This window comes from Rutilus rutilus (assembly GCF_951802725.1).
Source record: "Rutilus rutilus genome assembly, chromosome: 1".
NCBI classification, from domain to species: domain Eukaryota; kingdom Metazoa; phylum Chordata; class Actinopteri; order Cypriniformes; family Leuciscidae; genus Rutilus; species Rutilus rutilus.
The window spans coordinates 11293589-11320713 of NC_140209.1; the positions used below are offsets into that span (position 1 = coordinate 11293589).

The 27125-nt window shown below is 37.2% G+C and overlaps 2 protein-coding genes across 4 annotated transcripts in view; both read right to left on the reverse strand.

The window, feature by feature from the left end:
• LOC311287390 (uncharacterized protein) overlaps positions 1 to 27125 on the reverse strand; it is an 89287-nt gene that overhangs the window by 44890 nt on the left and 17272 nt on the right. The window lies entirely within an intron of this gene.
• On the reverse strand, positions 1596 to 26566 carry LOC311305790 (uncharacterized protein). 3 transcript variants are annotated; one of them, XM_084433659.1, is made up of 5 exons: positions 26407 to 26498; positions 26321 to 26359; positions 3737 to 5204; positions 2233 to 2329; positions 1596 to 1957 (listed from the first exon to the last, which is right to left on the reverse strand). In XM_084433659.1, exons 3-4 carry the CDS (start codon positions 5197 to 5199, stop codon positions 2260 to 2262), a joined length of 1533 nt encoding a protein of 510 aa, XP_084289785.1. In that variant the 5' UTR covers positions 5200 to 5204; positions 26321 to 26359; positions 26407 to 26498; the 3' UTR covers positions 1596 to 1957; positions 2233 to 2259. The 3 variants fall into 3 exon arrangements, with proteins under 3 accessions (XP_084289785.1, XP_084289784.1, XP_084289786.1); XM_084433658.1 differs by having other exon boundaries at positions 26321 to 26566; XM_084433660.1 differs by having other exon boundaries at positions 2233 to 2326; positions 26321 to 26515.

The window sequence follows — 27125 nt, forward strand, 5'->3', positions numbered from 1 at the left end:
GTGAAAAAAGCGGGAGGCGCCGAAAAGCGCGCTGTTTGCACCCCTGGTAATTAGACTTAATGTTCACTTATACATGTAGACCTACCAAATGTATCTTTACATTTCCTTTTTCATTTTTTAGTGCATGCATATTTTTTTCCTAGCACATTTTACAAATTCCAAACCACATTAATCTTAATAATTAGCATTCATTTTGTATTTAATTATTTATAAGTCATATAAAAACACATTTAATTCATATGTGCAAAAAGAAAACCTGCTTAATATTTATGCACATCTAAAATACACAATTAATAGTAGTTGTTAAGATTGATGTGGTTTGGAATTGGTCAAATGTGCCATCATAAAATCAAACTGCAAAATAATGATGCATGCACTGTACTTACCTGGCCTCCATTCACTTACCTTACTCCAATGTACAATTAAGAGATTTGACAAGATACTTAGCCTGCGGTGGTCATCAGGTCATCATCAGCTGTGTATGTCACAAACATTATGTTAATATACCTAAATATAAACATTTATAACATACTTATGTTAACAACTTGAACATTGCAAGATATTATCATGAATAATAAATACTTATAATGAGTGTGATATAGTCATACCTTCCATAATATAGAGGCTGCGTGGCTACAGGACCTTCCCAAACCAGCGATGCACGAACATCCAGTAGTCTCCACTGATCCCAGGCTGCTAACTAACACCCACGCAGAGTGGTGTGGACTGCTCGACTGGCTGGGGTGCACGTTTGCTTTTATAAATACAAAGTCACCCTCACAGTGTAAGAGTACACAACCCACTTTCCCACTGTGTAAATACTGATAGGCCTCAGTACTTTTATAGTTTTTCATGGCTGCTCCATCAACTCCTTCTGACAGGACGAAGTAATTAAATATGTCCCCATAGGTTACCTCAGGCCACTTCTTCATATCGTCTATCCACGTTAACAATGACAATGGATGGGACAATATGAGACCATCTGATCATCGCAAGTTTTCTCCATGCTCCCAATTTAAAACAGAATTAATGTTATTTGTCATTTTTGTCAAGTTTTAGCTAGCTATAAACAATCTTCTATTTACTGAAATAGCTACCGGATGTGCCGTGTCAGTTTACCGGAAGTCGGATGACAAAATGTGGAAGTGCGAAGTATTAAAAGTGGGCGGGGTGGAATAAGGTGAATATGAAATATTATTAACATCACCTGGGTTACATCTGTGTGTTTTAATTGGAAAGTTAGTTTACCTATTTATATAAACAATAACTATTGGGTAACGTTCTATAGTTGGTAACTATTACTATGTTAATATTAAAAATGTCTATGTTGTTAAAAATAACTATCCTGCAACGTTTTGGGAATATTATTTTATTGTTGCAAAAAATAAATAAAAGAGCATTCCTAGAACATTATTATTTAGTTCCCAAAACAATAACTAAACAGGAACCAAATACCAATGCTAGGGGAACATTCTGTGTTTGCTGGGAAGCCCCAGAAACAAACGTATTACTTGGCTTTCAGAACTGAAAATTATGGAATTATTCCTGAAGCAAGTAGAATCAGCAGACAATAAAATTGGACAATAACAACAAGCTGTTGATGCAATAATGAGTTTAATCAATCATTACTTGAAGTACAAAAATGTATAAAAATTAAAACTAATGAGACGAGTTAAAATTAATATCAGATTCATGTCTCTGTTAAAAGTGTTACGGCCTCTTCTTCAGCTCCTGAATATGAAAGTGTTTTTTCGGTGTAATTTTTCTGGTGCTCTTCTTCTGAATGAGAAGGCAAAAGTGATTTCAGAACGAAGGCCCGAGTGAAACTCTTCCCGCATTGATCACATGTGTAAAGTTTCTCTCCGCTGTGGATCCTCATGTGAATCTTCAGAATTGATTTACATGTAAAGAGTTTTTTAGACTTCTGTTTTTCCTTTCTCGTTCATGTCCATCAGGTCTAAAAGAAACATTAAATCAAGTGAGATTTCAAATGAGACAAACGTGAAATGAAAAGTGAAGTTCAAAGTCAAGATCACTGATGAGTTCAATAGTCATTTTAATCCCATCAAATCTGGTGGACAACTGCTGTGCACGATTATGATCTATTTTAATGTCATGAAGATGATTTGTGTTATAAAACACTAGTTTGGTCATGAAACAATGTAAATCTGGTGAGCATCAGCATGTTCTTCATCATGAAGAATGAATGAGGAATCAAGAATAAACACCAACCTCTTTGTTCTTCAGTATCATGATGTTTCATTCTGCAGGTTCTGGATCACTGGCGTTCTCTCTGTCCTCTCCTTCCAGATGCTTTCTGGCAGTTCTGCTAAAAACAAACAAGTTTAATTTATTACAGACATGATACGAGATGAATAATCAATATTTTAAGTACTAAGGCTAATCGCATTGTAAGAAAAAATGATGTGGACGTCGAAGATCTCAAAAATGAAGTTTATTACAGCTTAGCAGTGGCAAGGTACACAAAGCACCTTGGGTTCACCGGCGTCAGAATGAACCCAGAACATCCAAATCTCAAACCTTTTATCCTGTTACAGTTTACAACTCTTAATGTAAATTAAGTTGCTCTTATTGTAACAGCTGTGGTCTGTATGTTAATGAAGTTGAGACACCCCAATTTCTAAGAAGATTCTCTATGTCCTAAACCCATTCCCATTCTACAATTGATTACCCTTTGTTCAGGATGTGTTCAACCCAAATGGTCAACTCTTAATGTAAATGAAATCAGAACAGCAAAAGGTTTAGGTGATACAATATATCTGAAGAGATCACATCTTTGATCTTCTGTTAAAACAGAACGGTCAAATGTTTAAGGTGACAAGCTATTTGAAGTCGCTGTATTCAAGATGGTTGTTGGTTGCCCTCTGTGATACTATTTACATATTACTGAGATTGGATGTAATTGTCTCTATATGCTAATTAAGCTCTTTTAAGTGAAGGAACATTTTGATATCTATATATATTGGAGTGGAAGTTGTTGGGAACAGACCATAATTTCTTATAGCATGTTAAAAAAACATGTGACCTTGATCATGTAACCTAACAGTGTTGTTCAATAAAACCCAAATGATTACTTACTTTAATACTTTATTTGAACCTATTATTGCTTGTTATTATATATTTGTATTTTAATGGATGTTGTTTCACTTGGATCTATTTTTATTACCACATTTTTATTTGATTAGTCGATTTATCGGTGGAATAATTGGCAAAATACTTAATTACTAAAATAATCAAAAGGATTTCATAGAAATTTGGATTTCATTTGGCGTTTCACTACTGAAGTCCTGTTTATTTTTTCCATCTAGCTGTGCTGAACAGAAGCCCAGAAGATGTGGAGATATTGACATTCAGAACATGCTGACTTTCTCAGACTTATTATTTTTCATTTTATGTTTGTATACAAATTTTTACTAAATTTGTCAATAGATTAATCGACACAAAATAGTCGTTAGTGGCAGTCCTAGAAAAATCTTTTTCGTTGGTCAGCGGAGACTGGCTGGCTGGAGCCTTCTTTTATGGCTCTGGGGTTGGTGATTTGGTGTCTGGAATGTTCAGTTCTGTGAGAAATTATGTTTGAACAATTCACCTGGAAGATTCATTTGTGTTTGTTTCACACTCAATCCTACATTAATATTATTATCATATTAAAAATATAAAAATTAATATCAATATCACAATATCACATTTGGTCAATACCATACACTACCCCTACCGTGATCTCTGACTGCGGTGATGTGGTTTCTCCACTGCATGGATCTTCATGTGTCGCTTCAGGTGAGTTTTAACAGAGAAACTCTTCCCACACTGATCACACGTGAATTGCTTATCTCCAGTGTGGATCCTCTCATGTGTTTTCAGAGATGCTAACTGAATGAATCTCTTGTCACAGTGTGAACACTTGTAAGGTTTTTCTCCAGTGTGGATCCTCTCATGTGTTTTCAGATGTGATGACACACTGAATCTCTTGTCACAGTGTGAACACTTGTAAGGTTTTTCTCCAGTGTGGATCCTCTCATGTGTTTTCAGATGTGCTGGCTGACTGAATCTCTTGTCACAGTGTGAACACTTGTAAGGTTTTTCTCCAGTGTGAATTCTCTGGTGCTCTTTTAAACTGTCCGCTGTAATAAAAGTCTTCTCACACTCAAAGCACATGTACTCTCTCACACCAGTGTGAATTTTCTCATGTTTATGTAAATTACCCCGCTGTGAAAAACTCTTTCCACACACAGAACATGAATGCGGCTTCTCCTTCGTATGAACTGTCAGGTGTGTCTTCAGGTGTGATGCACTAAGAAATGTTTTGCCGCATTGATCACACGTGAACGGCTTCTCTCCGGTGTGGATCCTCATGTGAATCTCAAGACTTTGTTTGGTTGATAAACTCTTTTCACACTGATCACACATGAATAGCTTCTCTCCGGTGTGGATCCTCATGTGTTCTTTATGGTGTGAAGATTGACTGAAATCTTTCCCACATTGATCACACTTAAATGGCTTCTCATCAGTGTGAACTCTCATGTGAACATCAAGAGTCTGTTTGGTTGTAAAACTCTTCCCGCATTGATCACATGTGAACGGTCTCTCTCCGGTGTGGATCATCATGTGAACATCAAGGTTTGATGATTGTGTGAAACTCTTCCCACACTGATCACATGTGAACGGCTTCTCTCCAGTGTGGATCCTCATGTGAATCTCAAGACTTTGTTTGCTTGATAAACTCTTTCCACACTGAATGCAGGTGAAAGATTTATTGGCCCTTCTTTTCTTTAAAAATGTATTTTTAGTCTTTGAGCGACTCAAAGGTTTTTCTCCAGGTTTAACATGATGTCCCTCCTCCACTTCACTCAGTTCTTCTCTCTCCTCCTTCACTTCACTCAGTTCTTCTCTCTCCTCCTTCACTTCACTCAGTTCTTCACTCTCCTCCTTCACTTCACTCAGTTCTTCGCTCTCCTCCTTCACTTCACTCAGTTCTTCACTCTCCTCCTTCACTTCACTCAGTTCTTCACTCTCCTCCTTCACTTCACTCAGTTCTTCTCTCTCCTCCTTCACTTCACTCAGTTCTTCGCTCTCCTCCTTCACTTCTCTCAGTTCTTCACTCTCCTCCTTCACTTCACTCAGTTCTTCACTCTCCTCCTTCACTTCACCCAGTTCTTCACTCTCCTCGCTCTCTTCCATCAGGTCTGACATAAAAGAAAAAAAATTTAAATTTCATTTTCAGTACATTAACATAATTAAAAGAGAAATATAATGTGAAAGGACACGAAAGTGAGCCCTGATGTAATAGTAGAAAGTAGACAACTGTTATAAAATATTATGATAATTTGATGCCTTTTTATAAATGTATTATATTTTCTTGAAACTTTTCATGAATGGGGTAAATTTATCTTCCAATTATTATTTTTAAAACATTATAGGCACAAATCCCATGTTTATTTAGCAAGACCTATTAAATATATTTGATCAATGACAATTATCTAACATAATATTAACCCTCTGAGGTCGGCAAACGCGCCGACGTGTTTTGCTGGATTTTGTTCACATTGTAGCACTATAAACTTAAATTACTCCGTCATTTATGTTCATACAGAAAAAAGAAATATGAAAAAAGAATCTGTGAGATGTCTACTTTTGTATGTGTCCACTTACAATCAAATCAAAACATTGTGCTTTTGTAAAATAAAGAAAATACACAGGGTGTGCTTTCTGCCTCTCGCGGTGAACTTTTTTTTCTTGAGCACGTCTATAAACTGAAACAAAACTCAGCGAATACTTGTCACACATTTATGAGCCATATACCTTTATAAACATTTAAGTGTGTACTTTTAAATGATCGGATTCAAACTGAAAACAAATATTCTCTGCTTAAGTAATTTGTATAAAACCAACAAGATGTCCAGCTTCTCAAACGCTTGCTCATTATTTTTATTTTTATTTATTTTTATTTGACCACGGCCATGCGCGCAAAAGAGTATGCAAATTCTAGTAAAGCGCAATTCACATGCAAATCTCCACATGGAACGCGAACGCACTCATTACCTCAAAAACAAAGCACCAACAAACTTCACAAGTCTCTGCTTTTCGTCGATTTTGGAAGACACGCTGTGAGCTTACATTGGATTTACCTCAGAAGAAGAAGAACGCGATTTGAAGACAAGAAAGATGTAAGGTAAGAAATTCTTACTTATTAGTTTATGTTATTGTTGCATAAACTTCACATTGCAGTTGAACTGTTTTTAGATTAGGGCTGAACGATATTCTGTTTTAACATCGACATCGCGATGTGCGAATGAGCGATAGTCACATCGCCGGAACATGCGATGTGAAGGGTAACGTTAGTAGCACACAGTAAACACGAGATTGTTGTATGGCTTTTTGCTGGGGTGACATACACGATCCGCGTGCCTGCACAGTGATTGGTTCGCTGTGCTGCAGCTCACGCTCACAGCCAACATTCACTGGCAATCCTATAGCTAAAAATGCGCTACGAAGAGGATCCGCCGCAAAAAAGTCAAAATCAGCTATTTGGGACTAGCCTATTTCGTCTACAAAAAGGAGGATGTTGACCAAAAAGAGGTAGGCTACTTTGCTGGAGTGTTATAAAGTTGTGGATGTTTTTTTTTTTTAAGTCGTTTATTTTTCGTGTTCGCATTTATGAGGAAAAAACAATGTTATTAAGGACGCGACCGTTATGAAAGCGGCAGTAAAAGACTGCTTTAAAACTTTCACAGATACCTCAAACAGAAAGCACAAAGCCTTTCTTTAAAACGAATTTCGTTTCGTATTAATTGTATCTTAATTTTAATCAGTATTTCATTATCCAATTTCCTGGATTTAATAAATAAATATTAAATAGCCTATAGCAGCCAGCGCCTGAACTGGAGATTATAAGATATCATCCATTAACCGCAACTCAGCATAAAAGGTAGCCTACTCACCTCACACACCTAATACTAATAATAATAATAATAATAATAATAAAATAGAAATATTACTATTATCTACAGAAATCTCTACTTTTAAACAGAACCATTAAAAAAATAATAATAATAGCCTAATCTGTATGAAAAGTGCATTTCTCCCGATCACTGCTGCGAAGATCGCGAGTCAGTATTGTCAACTTAATCTTTACAGAAAACACTTGTTTATTAATAAACAATTAAAATGTCACATCGCAATATTTTACATATTATTAATCATTACTTTTGCTGGTTATAGGTGCCGTTAACATGAACGCGTCACTGAATCAGCACAGAAAACATAATTTTTCAGGTCCTAGAACCCGAAGAACGTTAGGTCCTGTGTAGAACGTTCACCGAATTCTGAGAGAAATATGTTTCTGGAATAAAATATTAAGTGGCCTTTTTTTTTACTTGTAATGAAGCTTGCTTATTAGTGAAATTATTAATAACATGGAATGGTAATTATTGACTTTAGCCTGGATTGATGGCTTGCAATATCGCGATATATATCGTTGGGAAAAAAAATATCGCAATGTAATTTTTTTCCAATATCGTGCAGCCCTATTTTAGATGTATGGTAAATATTATCTTATTTAGACCCATGTTTACTGTTACTGTGTTTGTGAATATCTGCTCAAACGTAGATATGTATGATATGGTAACCATAATGTTTCATATTTTGGAGCACGCTCTGCGTTTGAATGCACCATATTTTGGAGCACGCTCTGCGTTTGAATGTATCATATTTTGGAGCACGCTCTGCGTTTGAATGAATCATATTTTGGAGCGCGCTCTGCGTTTGAATTGTTACGCTCCACGCGTGTTTTGTTTTCAAGTGGTATCAGTGATTTCAGGCCCAAAAATATTTGTATCACATTTATCTAATCTTTCCTAACGATCCGCTAGCTGCCTGCCCCATAAGCATGCCGTCAAAAAAACGCGTCTCTGTAGGCAGCCTAGGCTCTGAGATCTGCACACAAAAACAAATGGTTTAGCCATGTATCATTAACACACATCAATGTATCATATTTTGGAGCGCGCTCTGCGTTTGAATGTACCATATTTTGGAGCAAGCTCTGCGTTTGAAAAGCAAAATGAACCAAACAATAGGCTTCATGTTTTTATTCTAATCTCATTTCATATCGTCATAACGAATGGAAACATTTGAAGTAACATATGATAATCAATATATTTTTCTCTAGCGTAGTTGTTACTAAAATCTTTTGGAAGATTTATAGGCTGCTATAGGTTATTGTTATTATTATTTTATGCAGCACTGCGCGTAGCCTATGCCTACAATGCACAACAAACCTGGTGTTTATTATATATTGTTGGAAACATTTGTGTGTGTGTGTGTGAGTGTGTATTCTGTGAATTTAAAAAAGCAATTTTAACCAGAAATATCTAAAAATCTATTCCCAAAATCGTGCAGCCCTATAGTTTCTCTTGATATCAGTATGTTCACAGTTTTGTTTTGTTTTTTTACAGGGCCCAGATGCCCTGAGTCCTGCTGCCTTCAACATTCACATGAGTCTCTGTATATGAACATGGTAAAGTGAAAATCAAACACCTTGGAAATGAAAGGTATGTACAATGTTTTTAGGAATGGCACAAAGGTCTCTGTCTTTGGATCATTGTTTTCAATAATGTGCTTTTTTGTCATTTGTTGTGTATCTTTGGATTATATTGTGTTGTAAATAAATCCAAACAATCAAAAAGCCATTCTTTTTTAAATCTCCTTATTCTTTGTGCAAGGTTGCTCAGAACGACAGGGCCTGATAGCTCCTAATAGGAGATGGTCCTCACAGCAGAACACAAAATCCAGGGGGAGGAGTTGGATCCAGATCCAACTCCTTCCACCTTACATATACCTAAACCTACCCATCTCCACCCCCTGATCCCTAAACCCACCCTAAACCTACCAATCTCCACCCCTTAGATGTGGATCCAACCCCGCCCCCTGGATCTTGTGGACTGCATTGAGGTGCTACTGCCTAATAGGGCCATTAGGGGAGGGTCTTTGTCTTTCTCAGGTGTGAAAGCCATACATATTCAGGATGTGTTACGCCTCTTTGCATAAAGCTTTCTTACACAAAACACGTCTTACAAATTTTAAATCAATATATTGTCTTATCTGAATGAGCAGTCAGGGTGATTTCCACATAGTTTTGGAGCAAATATATAATCAGTATGGGTTTCATGGCCTTATTTCAGTGACAATTTTTATTTTTTTTGTATTTTCACAAACCACGCATAAAATGTAAATATCTCAAAACTACAAACTTTTACATACATGCTGCTGATATATTATTGGAGCAGAGTTTGTGAATACAGTGTAATCAGACTTTAGCCATGAAAATGTCTAGCCTGACTACGTCAGACTTCTTACTTCCGCTCAATTTCATTTCGCTTCTGTACTCAGTCTGAGACAGCGTAATAGCTTTCCGTTTTCCTCCGGCCTGAAAACAGCCGGGCCAATCAACGAACAGAGGGCAGGCTGAGAGCCGTGACGTAGACGCTGATTGTACCGTGGATGCGTAGATTTTTACTTCACATAATCTGCAAAAGTCGTTGACAGCCATGTTCACTCCGATATTTCGCTCGATGGTTTTGTTTTCGCATCATACATGTGTTTACAGTGGAAGTTAGATGCGGATGAGCATGCGCATAACACACGCCATAACCAAACGTTATGTGATTGGCTTACGGGTAACCAATGATTTTAAACTTCAGACAAGCACATGTAAAGCATCCAGCTCAAGGGAACCGGCAATTTCGTCATTCATAAAGCGTAAGGTGCCAATGAATGGAAAGTCAAGATTTACAGACACAATGGCTCGTTTGTGCAGCCAGGATCTAAGACCGTTCTCTATTGTTGAGGGACGAGGCTTCATTGAAGTCGCGAAAGAGCTCATTAATATCGGAGCTAAATATGGAAGCAGCGTTGAGGTCGAAGATGTGCTACCAAGTGCACGGACTGTTTCTCGTCATGTTGAAGACGAGTACGAGAAAGTAAAGAAACATGTTATAGACGAGCTACAACAGGTATGCCCGGCTATATTGCTTTCCTTTAATGTTGGTCTCTCTATATATTTTTTTTTTGCCATTTTTGGAGCCTACTTTTATGGGATTGTAAATTAAAACCATATTGTCAAATGATTATCTGTTCATGTAAGATCCTGTGAAGCCTGAAATAACATTAGGCCTACATCATTCTCTATTCCTTTAGTGCCCAGACTGGGCTGTGACAACTGACCTTTGGGCAGAAGAAAGGACAAACGCGCACTACATAACAGTTACAGTCCATTATATTCTTGGATGGAAATTGTTGAACCGGGTCCTGGCTACAAGGGAGATCATGGGTGTAAAAACCCATAACAATATCAGAAGGACTGTGGAGTCCATCCTTCAGGTATCTGTCTATTACCCCCAATCTCCTCCCGTGTAACATAATATGTGTGTGTAGTACATACTAAACAGTGTTATACTGTATTTATTGGCTTGTCTACATAATATGGTACTATTCTATTCAGTGTTACATTTGTTAACTGTTCTGACTAGCCCAAGCTTTAAGAATAATTTACTTACAAAGTAATCATTAAGTTACATTTATTTGTGTAAATATTTGTGTAAATAATTTTATTAATATTTTATGTTTGTGCTAGGGATTCTCATTTCGATTAATTTTCCCGACCGACAACCGGCACTCTTTAATCGATTATTAACCGTTAACTGATAAGATTCCAAATAAAAATGACGCATATATCTGTGACCCTTTAAAAAAATAGTTTTTTTTTTTTAAGGGTTTATTTTAACGTGCAAAGTGCAAACAGCAGCATACAGAACAGATCAACAACAGAACCTGGATTCAGTTTAAATTTTCACGCACCTGCAGCATTTCTGACAGTGAGAGAAAAACAGAACAAAATAATACAAATAAAAAACAAAATAGGCCTACACTAAATATATTTTTTAAACTTAAATAACAAATTAAGATGACAAAAAGAAAACACTGAATCCGTTTGAACAAAGCTTTCAAAAACCGGATTTTTTTTTCCTTTAGACTAAGATTTTTCGTTAAATAAAAATAGCAGCCCTACCTCAACACCTTGTCTAATTTTTATTTAAAAAAAGCAACATATCAATCAACGTGATGTGGGGTCAGTCTGGAGCGCAGCCTGTTGACAGTCAAACGCGAAGTGTATATTCGCATCGCGTTATTTACTCGCGGGATATTTTTCTTGTTTTTCGCGTCACTCGCGAATAAAAATATACCGCGCAAAGGAGTGTGTCATCATCATCAACAACAACACAATTTCTTTCTGCCATAATTTTTCCGTCATGTCTGAAATGAATGATATTGCTGCTCTGTACTTGTTGTGGAAGTCCCAAATACGGAGGAAAGCCAAACGCCGACGTGTCTGGGTTCACATCACCATCCAGAGGCGCACTCAACTCGGTGAATTTCACTTCTTCACGCAAATTTTCTGCTCGAGTTGAAATTTTTCAACTTGTCTTGCGTGGAAGATGCGATTGAGGCCATTATCGAGCTTTCGCGGCAAACGCGTCGCCCAATTCGCGTCTTTGCATTGACTTTGTATGTAATCTACTCGCGCAAATAATTAAATTCGCGTTTGGTGTGAACACGCCATTAGACCCGCGGCTGAAAACACCCTCTCCTATGGGACGGATCGATGTCCCGGGAATACACAGGTAACGTCTCGCTAGATACGTGTGTGGTTGCGCGTGTCTACGCGCTCCTTGAGTTAATAAATATAAGCTATATAGTATTTTATTTTTAAACCATGCAGCAAAAAAAAAAAAAAAAAGAAGCTTAAAAAAAAAAACGTTTTAAACCGTTTAACTGATAGTATTAATCGGTCAAAATTTTTACTTTCGGTTAATGGTTAAACGGTCAATATGAGCATCCCTAGTTTGTGCTATTTTTTTTTTTTTTTATCTAACCAAACATATAGGAGTTTGGCATCTTGAGCAAGGATGTTGTTGTAGTGACCAACAATGGTATAATGGTATCTAAATAGAGTGTAATTTTTGCCATTGATATGTTTATAAGCAACTGAAAAAAGCACAAATATCAGGGCATGTCAGAACATCTCAAGGACCCCAAAAACACCCCAGACCTCAGAGGGTTAACATTGATTTTCTCAGGTGTTCAAATACTTATTTGCAGCTGTATCAAACAAATAAATAGTTAAAAAAAAAATCATACATTGTGATTTCTGGATTTTATTTTTAGATGATGTCTCTTACAGTGGACATGCACCTACGATGACAATTTCAGACCCCACCATGATTTCTAAGTGGGAGAACTTGCAAAATAGCAGGGTGTTCAAATACTTATTTTCCTCACTGTATATGGGTCATTTAAGTCTATAGTTTAAGGGCCCATTTCTCAGTTAAAGCCTTACTTTCCATTTAGACTAAAGTTTCCTATCCTGAGAGAAAGAACTTGTTATCTTGATGTTTTGAGACGAGACTCCTGTTTATAGTTAGAGCCTGGCCAAATCCAACCTTGGAAAAGCTGTGTGTCGGTGTGTGTGTTAGTATTCTTGGTTACAGGTTAGGAACAACTGGCATTGTTGGACATTGACTGAGTTGTTGTTTGGGACATGCTGGCACCCAGCAACCCAAATCTGCGACCTGGAAGGTCACGGCGTGCCTGACTTCAGGGTCTGAGTTTCAGCCGCATAATCGATGGAGATATGCTTCAGTATATCTGTATATGTGTGGAAAATTACTACGTTTATCTATTTCTAAGCCAATCAGAATCATTCAACCTGTAAGCAATGACGTAGCTTAGACCTTGGAAATGGTATAACTGCTGTGTGTGTGTGTGTGTGTGTGTGTGTGTGTGTGTGTGTGGTGTCCCGGGACATGTCTCCACATGGATAATAATATTATTTGCAGAAAATCTTTTGTAAAAACAAAGATAACAACAGCACCTTTCAATAGGGGTGGGCGATATGGCAAAAATATCATATCACGTTTTTTTTCAGGAAAATCACGATTAACGATTTTATCACGATTCTTTTAATGTTGGTTTTACTATTTTGTGACTGAGCATTACAGCCAAACTAATGTCCATATTCTAAAAACAATGCCTTAGGTAACAAAATAAAAAAAATAAAAAAATGGCAGACAGGGGCAAAGATAAAAATATTTGTCATTATTTTCTTTGTTATTAAATATTAAGATTAAAGATACACATTACACATACATAACTTAATATACAAATTAAATAGGCTAAACAGTGTTTTATGTTTTCAGCTACAGTAGGTGTATTTAACAGTAGCATTGAAGAAAGTAATTAAATGAACAAATATGAAAATAAAACAAAACAGACTTCACTGTATAAATTATACATTGATACTTATCAAAGCTACTATTAAAGTTATCAGTCAAGAGCAGTGAGTGATTTTCTCTTTGCATTTAGTTGTTTTAACATTAAAGGGATAGTTCTCCTAAAAATTCAAATTATCATAATTTACTCTCTCAGGTTGTTTTAAACTCGAATAAGTTTCTTTCTTCTGTTGAAAATAAAAGTTATTTGGAAGATTGTGGGTAACCAAACAGTTGATGTACCCCGGTGACTACCATAGTATATTTTTCTCCTATGGAAGTCAATGGGGACCAGCTACAGTTTGGATAGCCACATTCTTCAAAATAGTAAAGGTGCATTAAGCAAGTCTCTGAGTTTTTGCAGAACTATGCCCCCTCTGGCGGCAAGCGAAACTGCAACCAGAGGTTTGCACGCTCACGGACAAAAGTTTTCTTTTTTATATCTTACGTGGAGTTTGCGTTGGTGTTTGAAATGAACTATAAGCAGGTCTCTTACAATCCATCTTCTACGGAGAATTCCGGCGAATACACAAACCTGCCAGACATAGCTATGTGAGAGTGCCGTGAACGCGCATGACGTCACGCCCAGTCTAAAATTCCGGCCCGAATCCCTCTTATTTATTTTACTTTACAGGATTATAGAGGCAATCTCAGTGATCAGAGAAGGGCTCATTCAGCCCATCAGGCAATTGTTTAAGCATGTATGGGTTAGAAAATGGGTATTTTTAACATGAAAAGTTGCTTAATGCACCTTTAATATTAGAAAAATATTAGAAAATATTAGAAGGAAATGAATACAGGTTTGGAACAACATTAGAGCACCCAAAAATAAAAAATATCTCATCATTTGTGCAAACTATCCCTTTAAGGACAAGCGGCAGCGTGTTTACTATTGCTACTGTCTCTTTTAGTGTTGTGTGCGACGCGTCTAATATACACGCATTTGACAAGCAGATTTTCTCAATTTTCTCAAGTTTGCTTTCACTTTAGACATAACCGACTATGTTTATGTAAACCTTGTGTGTATTTAACAGTATAAGCACAATAAGACTCGAAAGATTACTTAGTGCAGTATCCAGGCGCTGGTAGACATGCTTTTAGTGGATGTGAGCTTCACATGTACGCGCTGAGAAACGCACACGTTAGAACAGCGCATCAGCATGCGAATTAAATGTTTAACCGACAAGGCATTAAAGCACATGCAAATTATGAACTATTGTGAATAGAGCTGAAACAACTAATCGATTTAATCGATTAAAATCGATTATTAAAATAGTTGTCAACTAATTTAGTCATCGATTAGTTGCTAAATAACTTTTATTTGCCGTAAGCGGCTCATTTCTTGCATATTTTAAATCTGCGGTGACCAAAGTGTGGCAGTAATGAGCCACCGGAGGTTTTACTCAGCCAGTACAGCAGGAGAAGTAGCGAATAGCCAATAGCTGGCCTCGTTTTATGTCACGTGCTTCCCGCACAGCGTCTCTGCAGCATTCAGCGAGATGGCGGAGGCAGGCGGCAGTGGAGTAACTGTACGTTCACACCGCTACCGACTTCCAAAGTTATCGGAAGTCATTCATTTTCAATGGAAGCTGGCTTCTCTCAGAAAAAATTATTAATTGCACAGTCTAACCATCATAGAGAGAAAGTGTATCATTTGCATGTGCTTTAAGTCCTGCCAGTTTAACAGGGCGTGCTTGACAGGGCATATGAACGAGCAGAGAGAGAGGGAGCCCCGGCCGCGCGCGGGCACTCACCCGAGCGCTGTCTTGCTCTCTCTCTCCCTCGCGCATATTAATCAAAATCAATTGATGCGCAGATTCTGCAGTACAATGTTGTTTGCAAATGTTTAGTCGTAAAAGCTGATAACATTGCTGTTTAAAGCTTTACAAACATGTTCTGTGATCAGTTTGTCGTTTACCAGTCCATAATTCAGTCTTGCAGCCTAATTATGATTGAATGAGAGAGGGTAAATGTATTTGAAATGCACTTTTTGCAAGTATTCACTGCTCTTTTTCACACAGCAGGTTTTTTGTGTGTCCAATTTTTTTCTGGACAACCTTCTGATGGATTTTACTTTAAATTTTACTTTAAAATGTGAATTCCATTCAGGTTTCATGCCATTGGAACTTTATTCGAATGATTGTTTACAATTTCACAGCATAAGCTATAAAGCTGTTTTATAAAGCTATAAACTACTGCAATTTTATTCTGTTTTATTCTTATTCTTCGTGAAAATATGTTCTGCAAGATTCCTTAATAAGCTTTGTTCGGGATGTTAAACTACTTTAGTAGCCCTAAGGACAGCCATGGTGAAAACATTATTTGAAATCTCCTTGTGAAATTTGCTAGAGTATGTATGGGTCAGTGTTTTGATTGCAGTAGAGTTCGACAAAGGATTACTAACACATAATAAAACACAACTCCAGGTATGTTTTTGATGAGGATATGACAATGCAAAATGGTTAAAATCTCTAAAAAGTCTGTGTTGAATGATAAAGACCCTTTGTTAATAATTTACTTGGGGAAAAAAAAATGGGCAAAACTAAAATATAAGTACATAAACCGATTAATCGTACAAATAATCGACCGATTAATCGATTATCAAAATAATCGTTAGTTGCAGCCCTAATTGTGAACTGCAGTGTCCAGTTCCTCAGTGTTAACAATTGATGTGAATATACGTCGCGTTGTTCAGTATGTTGGGACAGAGGCGCCAGAACAGATATAGGCTAATGCACGATGCTACGATATTTCTTCAAAAGCAGATCGTGGAGACATTTTAATCGTCCACGATCAAAAATCGTCATATCGCACACCCCTACCTTTCAGCCAGTCAACCTTCATGAAAGCATGACATGTCAAACATACAGTAGCAGCCTAGTACATTAGAGGTATTTTTGTGCTTGCTGGACTTGTTTTGCTGTTGCACCCGCATCTCGAAAATGAAAGGACATTCTAAAAACGCTGCGCGACACAAAATTGAGCGCGACACAGGACAGCGGTTAATCGCCTCAGCAACTTCACGCTTGTGAAGCGCATTATACAGGCATTTTCCTAATAGTGATCGACCGATTTATCGGTCGGTCGATAAATCGGGCCGATATTTGCAGGTTTGATGCTGATACGATGGCCGATGCCGATACACGGCTGCTGCGTTCGCCGATAGTTTTTTTTCCCGGCATTAATTACAGACAGGCGTCTGCAGGCAGCTCTGAGTTGCTGGAGATGCTGCAGTTCACGTGCAGCCCATGCACTGCCCCTCCCACACTAGCAGAGTGCTGGAAGCCTCTTCTAGACAACCGTTAGTTTTAAAATTCCAAAGCATCTTTTTAACTGTTTGACTTAGCTGAAATACACTTTGAAAGTGGAAACACGTTGCTCTATATGTGCGTGCAACTATAGCTAAGCAAGTTTGTGGGTCCAAATGGAAAACGCGAATGCCTCATCTATAAAACTGCTTGTCATTGTATTTAGGGAGCTGCAAATAGCTAAGTTTGAGGCTATCCATATGCATACGGCAGCTGTTACAAACACTGGTCATAGGATTAAATAATGCCGACGCTGTTCCGTGATATTTGTGGGAGTTTTATTCAGCGACCACCTGGCTGAGGTTTGGACGTGTGCTCATAAAAGAAGTGACGCGGTTGCGACACGCATGCGATGCAGCGCGCTCGTTTGTCCAGGCGCTCCTGTGTCGTGGTGAGATGAAAAAATCTAAACTTTTCAGAATGCCGCAAGCGCACACAGGTCATGTGACAAAAAAACAACTGACCTTTCTATGACAACATCGAAAGCTCGGCCGAACAGCGGATCATAGCTTGACAGGGTGGGTTTTTATTTCTCATCTCCATAAATATATGTAGTCGTAAAGGGCTAGAAATAAATTAATCCTTACTTCCCGTCATCATGGAGAGAGCAGTTCATGTTTGCATAGCAACAACAGACGCAAGCGCTTGTAGAAGCGGCGCGGCCGTGCTTTCCACACAATTTAGCCGCAATCCCTAATTCATAATAAACTTAGAATCTATTTGGTTTAAAATCGTTTTTGTTTTGTTTAAAATGGAGATCACGATTACATATATCAGACAACTACACAGAATAACATGTTCCAGTCAAATTATTTTATTTATTATGCTTAAATATTTATTTTCAGAATTTATTTTCAGAATTTGAATTATGATTAAATATTTATTTTCAGTATTTTCAGCACTGAACTTTTTTTCTGTTCTACCTCACATGTTTTTAATATTTGTCAAATATTGTTTTTTTTTAAGTTCAATAAATGTTCCTTTCTTAATTGAGACTTGTAACAGTTGTTATCATTATATATTATATACGTGTCATTTTTATGATGTAAACTGAGTGAGCAAAAGCAGTATCGGCTCCAAATATCGGCCCAAGAAAATCGGCAACCCGTATCGGTCATCGGCTAAGGCTGATGAAAAAAATCGGTATCGGCATCGTCACTTAATATTGGTCGATCCCTATTCCCTAAACAGCAACAGGTCTGATTTTCCACCAAAGTAAAGCGCTTATTAAATACGAAAACGATGATTTATTTTTGCTAATTATTATTTTATTTCAGTTAGTTTTTCAGTAACTGTTGTTAGTTTCATTTAGTTTTAGTTTTGAATTTATTATGAATTTGTAATTTTATTTCAGTTTCTTTCTACTGCATGATGGGAAGACAAGAAAATAATCTCAATCCATTGTCTCAGTTTTACACAAACTGTAGCATTGACTGTATTCATCAACCCTGCTACCAAAGTCCCTGTAAGAAGAATCTCTATAACTATGAATAACTTGTATGATATTTGACAAATGCAATTTTATTAGTAACTAGGGCTGGGAAAAAAAATCGATTTGATTTAAAAATCGAGTTGGTAGGTCAAATCGATTCATATTTTCAAAAAAAATCGATTTTTTAGTTTTTTTTCCCCCCTCTTCAGTATAGCGTACAATACATAGGCCTACATTTTGCATTCGCCAAATCTTCCTTCAGGGTTTCTGTAGCACGCTCCCTGCAGCGCAGCCCTCTGCCCCTCCCCCGCCCCGAGGGCAGCGCATGCATACACAAACAACATGGCAGAAACAGCTGGCGAAAGAGAGCAGCTCCTTCCAAAGAAATGCTCTTCGACTTCAGTTGTGTGGAGCTGGTTTGGATTTATGGCATCTGATGAGGAACAGACAACACCTCGATGCAAACTATGTCTTAAGGCTGTTGTTGTTGCTGGTAGCAGTACGACAAATCTGTTTCAGCATTTAAAGCGAAGACATGCGGCTGAGTGGGAGAAGTGTTGCCTTCTTCGAAAAGAAAACCACTCCGCACACCGTTTGCAAAGCAAACAACTCTTCAACAAAGCTTTTCAAACGGTGTACCGTATGAGAAGAGCGGGGCAAGGTGGAAAGCCATAACAGAGGCAATTACCCTCTACATAGCTACGGATATGCTGCCAGTTTACTCTGTTGAGAAGAGAGGGTTTAACAACATGCTGAAAGTTTTGGACGCTCGATATACAGTACCTAGCCGCAAGTATTTCTCTGACGTTGCTCTTCCTCAGCTGTATAACAACACTCGGCAAAAGATAATAAGCGAGTTGAAGGGAATTGACTTTTACGCTGCCACTACTGACTTGTGGTCGAGCCGAACAATGCAGCCTTACATGTGTCTTACGGTTCATTATGTCAGCGAGAGCTGGGACATGCGAAGCATCTGTCTCCAAACGTCATATTTCCCCCAGGACCATACGGGCCAAACTATTGCACTAGAGTTAAAGGATGCTCTGAACTCCTGGGGCCTTTCAGAGGAGCGCCTTACCTGTATGACGACCGACAGTGGCTCCAATGTAATCAGAGCTATGAAGGACAATAGTTGGCCAAACCTCAAGTGCTTTGGACATCGACTGCACAATGCTGTCGGTAAGTTTGTGTGAAAATAAATTAGAAAGGTGTGTGTGCTGGGCGATTTAAATCGTGATATTGTTATGCGCGTCTCGTCAGTAAAGCCGGTTCCTTGATTAGTAGTAAATCGCCATCACCTGCTTTCAGATGGAGCGGCATTTACTACAAAGAGCCGTAGTTAACTGACAAGCTGAGCCATATCGCATTAAAATCGATTAAAATCACCCAGCCCTAAAAGTTATAACTAGTTTTATAACCTAAATTACACTTTGAAGTAAATGTGAATTTTTTTTCTTTGTCAGTTTATATTTTTTTCAACTCAACATTGTTATATGTATTTCCCCTGACTATTTTAAAGGTAGTTTTTTTTTTTTTTTTTTTAACTACTTCTAGTACTACACTGATTTATCTATTACCATTTAAGACTATGGTATGAATATGTTGTTACAATAAATATGGGAAAAATACATTTCTAAAGTAAAGATAAAAATACTTAGTTCGTACTTAAGCTGTGTGTGTAGAGCATGTGCTCAAAAAATGTACACTTACTGAAACTAAATATTGTTGTTGTTGTTTTCTTTATTACAGTGAATGGTGTGAAAGATGACCGGATAGACCGTGCCATTGGAGTGTGTAAAAAGGCAGTTTCTGCCTTTTCATATTGTTGGAAAAAAAGAAGGGACATGGCAGAGGTTCAGGCAGAGCTGGGTCTTCCTCCTCATCAACTGGTAACTGAGTCACTTACAAGATGGGGTTCGCGTCAAAAAATGATTGACAGATTTCTTGAACAAGAGAGAGCCATCACCCGTGTTCTGGGTGCTGACAAGAAAACCCGCCATCTTGTTCCTACGTGGCAAGATCTGGAGGTTTTAGATGCCACAAATAAAGCTGTCAAACCACTTCAGGACTTTACTGACGCGCTGTCTGGAGAATCTTATGTAAGCGTTTCATACATCAAACCTGTGCTACATCTGTTCAAAACAAGTCTCCTTCAGCGAGAGGAGAAAGATGTAGATCTCACCGCTACAATAAAAAGAAATATTATGTGCTACCTTGAACAGAAATACAGTGACCCTGAGAATGACGAGCTCCTGGACATGGCTTCACTAATGGATCCACGTTTCCGTACCACCTACATTAGCCCGGACAAGTTGGACATTATTAAGAAAAGAGCTGTCACTGAGCTCTCTGCCCTCTGCTCAGAGGAAGAAGGTCCTGCTGTACAAATGTGCCAAGAAGAACAGAGCCCACCACCAGGGTTCTCAAGTCTCACGCATTGGCCGTGAGACACACGCAATTCAACCAGTTCACACGCTCACACGCCACACCGTGTATTTCTCACGCTGAAAAGGCAATGCCAACCAAGTTGTCCTGCAAGCTTTATATATAACGTTGTATACGAGGCGCAGGCACACAAAGTGTAGTTTCCTGCCGCCAGCACGTATCTCGGCCAGATTGCGTTCGTTACATAGATGCGCGAACCATAGGCGCGAACACACGGAAGTTGACGGAAAATTCTCGGCCGCCGTACGTTCGTTACTAAGTAACCAACAACATCACGCGAACACACGTCTTGATGGAGAAGGTAAGTTGGAATTAAGAAAGCTCGTCTAACATTTTTAGGCCAGAACATTAATAAATGTTATCAAGGCGTCAAAATGTGCAACAAACACTTACAACACAAAACACATTTCATAAGCTGGAGTGTGTACTCTTGTGTACACACACACACACACATGTAGTGTTTTAATTTTTTATGGGGACTTTCCATAGACATAATGATTTTTATACTGTACAAACTGTATATTCTATTCCCTTACACTAACCCTACCCCTAAACCTACCCATCACAGAAAACTTACTGCAATTTCACATTTTCAAAAAAACATAACTTTTTTGATTTATAAGCCGTTTTCCTCATGGGGACCAAAAAATGTCCCCACACGAACAAGGATTTCGGATATTGCCATCCTTGTGGGGACATTTTGTCCCCATAATGTAAGGTTTACCAGGCCACACACACACACACACACACACACACACACACACACACACACACACCTTAATACTATGTCATTTGTTCACAATGTCCCACCACACAATAAATCATTATACCATTACGACTAGATACATTCAAAATGCAAAAAGATTTGTTTTTCCAAACTGTTTGGAGCAATTTGTTATATTTTTGTATATTTGTAATTTTGAAATATAACATTAAAGAGTATATTTGATGTGATTAATTGCTCTGTCATTTATCAGATTTACCAATTGTTATAATTTCAATTTGTGCTGGTTAATTATGAACAATGGGTAAAATTGGGGGGGCGGGGACGGACGGGCGGGGGCGGGGCTCCATTAGGGCTCCTCCCCTAACCGCATGTGATCTCACTCCAAGCTTTTGATAAAACTTGAGAACCCTGCCCACCACCTAAGAAGAAAACTTTAGCTGCCTTCTTTAATAAAGCAGCACCTGCATCACTGTCCCACCAGTCAGTAAAGGACAAAATCGAAGCAGAGCTCACCACCTACTTATTGGGTCCTGAGGTGGATCCTGACACTGACCCACTTGAGTGGTGGAAGCAGCATCAGCCCAACTTCACAAGACTCAGTCGTCTGGCAAGAAAATACCTGGCCATTCCAGCAACTAGCGCCCCATCGAATCGCCTAGCTCTATTAGTAACTTGGTGTTTACTGACTATTCCTAAATTATTATTTATTTATTTTTAAATGTAAACTATGTTGAAAATTACACAAATTCTGGTAATGTTGTTGTAAATTTGGAACCAGATATAAAATATATGTCAAATAAAACAGATAAAATAGTATTTAGCTTGATCTGATGTTGACAATCAATATAAAATGTCTCAAACCTCCCTTTACTGACCATTTGTTGAAGAAAACCGAGAACATTCTGTACCATTTCATAGTTTAACTGTTTATCTAAAAGCGCTTGAATGTTTCTAACATGAATGTTCTTCAGCATCAACAATGAAGCATAATAAATAAGGGTTTTCAGCAGATCTGTTAATATTGATGAGCCTCAGACTATCAACACTCATTCAACAAGCCATTCAGGATCATTAGCAGTAGGGCTGTGAAAAGATTCATCACGATTAATCGCATCCAAAATAAACCTTTGTGTTTTCATAATAAATGTGTGTCTACGGTGTATCATTATTTTGTATATATAAATACACACATTTGCATGTATATATTTAAGAAAAATGTGTTATTTATATATACAAATATTTATATTTTTATATAATATAAATTATATTTAAATATATACAGTATATACATGCAAATATTTCTTAACCCCTTAAACCCTGAGGCCATTTTTGGAGTTGTTTTGTCTGAGTGACACACAAAAAAGTAAAGACTCATAACTTCAAAACTATAACAAGGAGAGTCAAAAGGTAGGTATCGTTTGATAGAACTCTTTTCAAATTTTTTGAAAATATAAATTACATTACATTTGGATATTCTCCTGCCGAGAAACTGCTGATAAATACAAAAAAAAAAACATAATTTTTATTATGATTTTGCATATCTCTCTTGTTTGACATGCAATAACTTGGGAAGGAAATATGGTAGCAGATTAATTCTTTTTTGGGGAAGTACCCCTAAATGTGAGCTGCATCTGAATCAAATTTTGTGGTGATCGCATAAAGTACTCAAACGTTACAGCATTTGGAACAAAGGTAGCCTTTTTGTTTAGTCCTCGCACATTTGGAAAACAATAAAAAAAATGAGTTTTCTGAGTGACATACACAAAACTACAGACTCATAACTTCAAAACTATAGCAAGGAGAGTCAAAAGGTAGGTATCGTTTGAAAGAACACTTTTCAAATTTTTTGAAAATATAAATTACATTACATTTGGACATTCTGCTGCCGAGAAACTGCTGATAAAAGACAAAAAATATATATTTTTTTTATAATGATAATGCATATCTTTCTTGTTTGACATGGTATAACTCAGGAAGGAAATAAGGTAGGAGGAAAATTCTTTTTTGGGGAAGTCCCTCTACATATGAGCTGCATCTGGATAAAATTTTGTGGTGATTGGATAAAGTAATCAAAAGTTACAGCAAGAAAAAAAAATATAGCCTTTTTGTTGAGACCTTGACGCCCCCTCATGGGCATTTTTGATAGTGTTTCACCATGAAGAATATCTTATCATAAAAGCAATAGATAAAGTTAATTTTGGGCTCATTTTAATTGTATTAATATGCTGTAAAAAATGAAGTGCCATTTTCAATGATTTTTTTAATGTTTCATGAGATGTATGATGTTTTTGACACATTGCAGTACATAGTACAAAAAAAGTATTTTATAGATTATGATTTTTTTTTAATATTTATCAGCAAATAACTCAGCAATACTTAGGAGTTTTTCAAATTGGCTACATTCACTGTAAAGTTCAGACTCTAAGGTTTCAAATGACACCAATTTTGTTTGAATCAAGGCAATATTTTTGAAAAATATGATAATGAATATTTTCGCAGCTAGGTGGCGCAATGGGTGGCGCACGCGGTCGGTACACTCCGGTTTAGAGAGACTAGTCAGCACTTGTTCAGAGTTGATTGAAGTGGTTGGATTCTTTAAAAAGCTGAGATTCTAAGCTTTAAGATGATACATATTTTTTGTTATTCCACATTTGAAAACGAGCGCGGACGGTTCCGGGAAAATTGGAAAACACTTTGCTCCCCAGAAGGATGAGAGACTTGTTTTTTAGCCAAGTATGCATCACTTCGTGAGGAATATCTCGTGATCAAAGCAATGGATTATGTTGTGTTTGGGCTCTTTGTAATCGTGAGAATCTGCTGTCAATAAAGATGTTCGATTTTTCACAATCCATGCATGTTTTATTGAGTTATGAGCTGAAACGTCACATCAAAACAACATAGCATCACTGCTATTGCTACTTCATAGGTGCGCCTCTGGTATTTTTTTGTGTCAGAACGCCATAAGGAATATCTTTAGATCTGAGTTATGGATTATGGTGTGTTTGGGCTCTTTTTAATCTTAACAATCTGCTGTAAATAATGATGTGCCATTTTCCACAATTGATGCATGCTTCATTGAGTTATGAGGTAGAACGCGACATAAGTGCTACATCTATAATAAAGATCTATGTGCGCATTTGTGGCTTCGTGTGTTACAACTCCACGAGGAATAACTTTAGATATGAGTGATGGATTATGCTGAGTTTGGGCTCTTTTTAATCGTGAGAGTCTGCTGAAAATAATGATGTGCATTTTTCTACGATATGTGCATGCTTCATGAAGTTATAAGTGAAAACCAAACGCGAGTGCTTCATGAGTATATATTTGGCTAGGTGCGTCTTTGGTATTTTCTGTGTTAGAACGCCATGAAGAATATCTTTAGATATGATTGATGAGTTTGGGCTCTTCTTAATCGTGAGCTCCTGCTGTAAATAACGATGTGTCATTTTTCATGATCGATGTATGTTTCATGAAGATACGAGTAAAAAGGCCAAGTCTAAGCTACCTCGCTTGGCTACGTGCGTTTGTGTATTTTTTGTGTATTAGAACTCCATGAGGAGTATCTTTAGTTCTGAGTGATGGATTACGTTGAGTTTGGACTCATTTTAATTGTAAGCATCTGCTGTAAATAATGGTGTGTCATTTTCCACAATCGGAGCATGTTTCATGAAGTTACAAGCGGAAATGTGTCTAAAATTCAGCATCCATATATGGTTTACCCATGGGTCTCTTGAGGGGCTTATTTTACAAAAACCTTGCTCAAGTTTAGTAAAAGCCTGAAACAATTATGCTTGTTGTATTCTACTCATTGAGACCTTTCAAATGACATATGACACATGACTATCTGAGCAGTATGATGTTTTTGACACATATCAGTACATAATAATTTCCTCTTCCTCATAAATTATGTATTAAAAAAAAATCATTTTATCAGCAAATAACTCAGCACTACTTTGGAGATAATCATAATGGCTACATTCAGTGTAAAGTTTAGACTCTAAGCTTTCAAATGATGCCTATTTTGTGTTGATCAATGCAGTAGTTTTGAAAAATATGACAATTAATTTTTTCCATAGCTAGGTGGCGCCCTCCGGCGGTATAATCCGTTCTAAAGGAATAACTCAGCACCTTTTAGGAGTTGAATAAAATGTATAGGTGCATTGAAAAGCTGAGATTCTAAGCTTTAAAATGATACCTATTTTGTATCATTCAGTGGTTGCTTAGTAATTTGATTATGAATTTTTTTCATGGGGTGGCGTCCCGCCGGCGGGACGCTTAGGGTTTAAGGGGTTAAATAAATGTATGCATGCGTGTGTGTGTGTGTGTATATATATATATATATATATATATATATATATATATATATATATACAAAATAATGATACACAGTAGACACACATTTATTATGTAAACACAAACTTTTATTTTGTATGCCATTAATCGCGATTAATCTTTTCACAGCCCCAATTAGCAGATCATCTCACTTTATTCTGAGTGTTTGCTGTTAGAAACACATTATTTGAGTCAGGATATATGATAAAAGCCTGTTAAACTGCTCTACTGAAAGAAAATACAGTTGCTTCTCACCATATTTTTTTAATAAAAACAAACCAAACTTAATTAACCACCTCATCTAAATAACTACAACAGTATAATGTCAATATCTAAAATATATTTTTATTTTCTAGTAATTACAATCATTGCACTAACGTTATTCAAAACTGACAATGATCCTAAAAAACTCATAAGCTCATCAATTCCTCTCACATATCTCAAACTTTAACTCTTGACTTGACATTGAGTAACAGTTCTCACACAAACATCGAGACAATCACACAAACGAACACAAAATCGCTCAGGTCTGAATGAACTCAACATATTCTCCTCATGCTCGCTGCTGCTGCACTAAATGTTTATTTCAGTAGGAAGACGCCAGAAAAGACGCACAAGTATCGCTGTGATCGATGAAAACACTACAGAAATGAGCCTGTCGCTTAATCAAACTGTATAAAGTGTGTGTGATGGTTCTGTAAATATGAGAAATACCGCGAACTGCTCTCCTCACCTCAGTTCTTCTTCTTCTTCTTCTTCTTCTTTCTGGTGGCCGGTTCGTGAACGAATCGTTCTTTTGAACCGCTTCTTTTCAGTGAACCGGTCGAACCAGTAGGCTACACTAAATCGGACTGAATCGTTTAAAACAGTTCGCGTCTTGCGCCAACATTATGAAGCTGCAGACTCGGAGCCTGCATCTACAGCATAGACAGTAAGGGATCTACGGTCCCGCACCCAGAGTCCCGCATTCTCAGACCCCTCGTTTTTCGAGACAGCGCCTCCTGCTGTTCGGAAGATCGTATAACACCCTTATCCAAATGCCATTGAAAACATTATAGGATGCAATATTACGGTCTCTTTTTATTTAAAGTTATCCAAATAAATATTTGCGTTCCCTGCTTAATGCATGTGACAAAAAAAATCATTGTGTTCTCAAACTAACTATTACCCAGTAGTTATTTTTTTGAGCGTGGGTGTAATTGAAAGAAAATTACTGATGTCAGGGATACAAATACAGATCTTCTGAAAAATATTATGTGATATTATATTGCTACTAATGTTTTAGTTTGTTTTTGTACAATGTTTCAAATTCCAATTTTTCTTTCAGTTCAACCTATAATGGTCTAATTAACATTATACCATGCTAACATTACAAAACCTGTTTTTTGATATTTTGAATGTGAAGCAAAACTCAAATAATAGACAAAACACCAATAATAAGCAATTCTGTACTTTATTTAACGATCACCTTGATCACCGTCATGTTGCTGTAAACAGGACAAAGCAAAGAAAAAAGTAAGAAAGAATTGTGTTAGTGA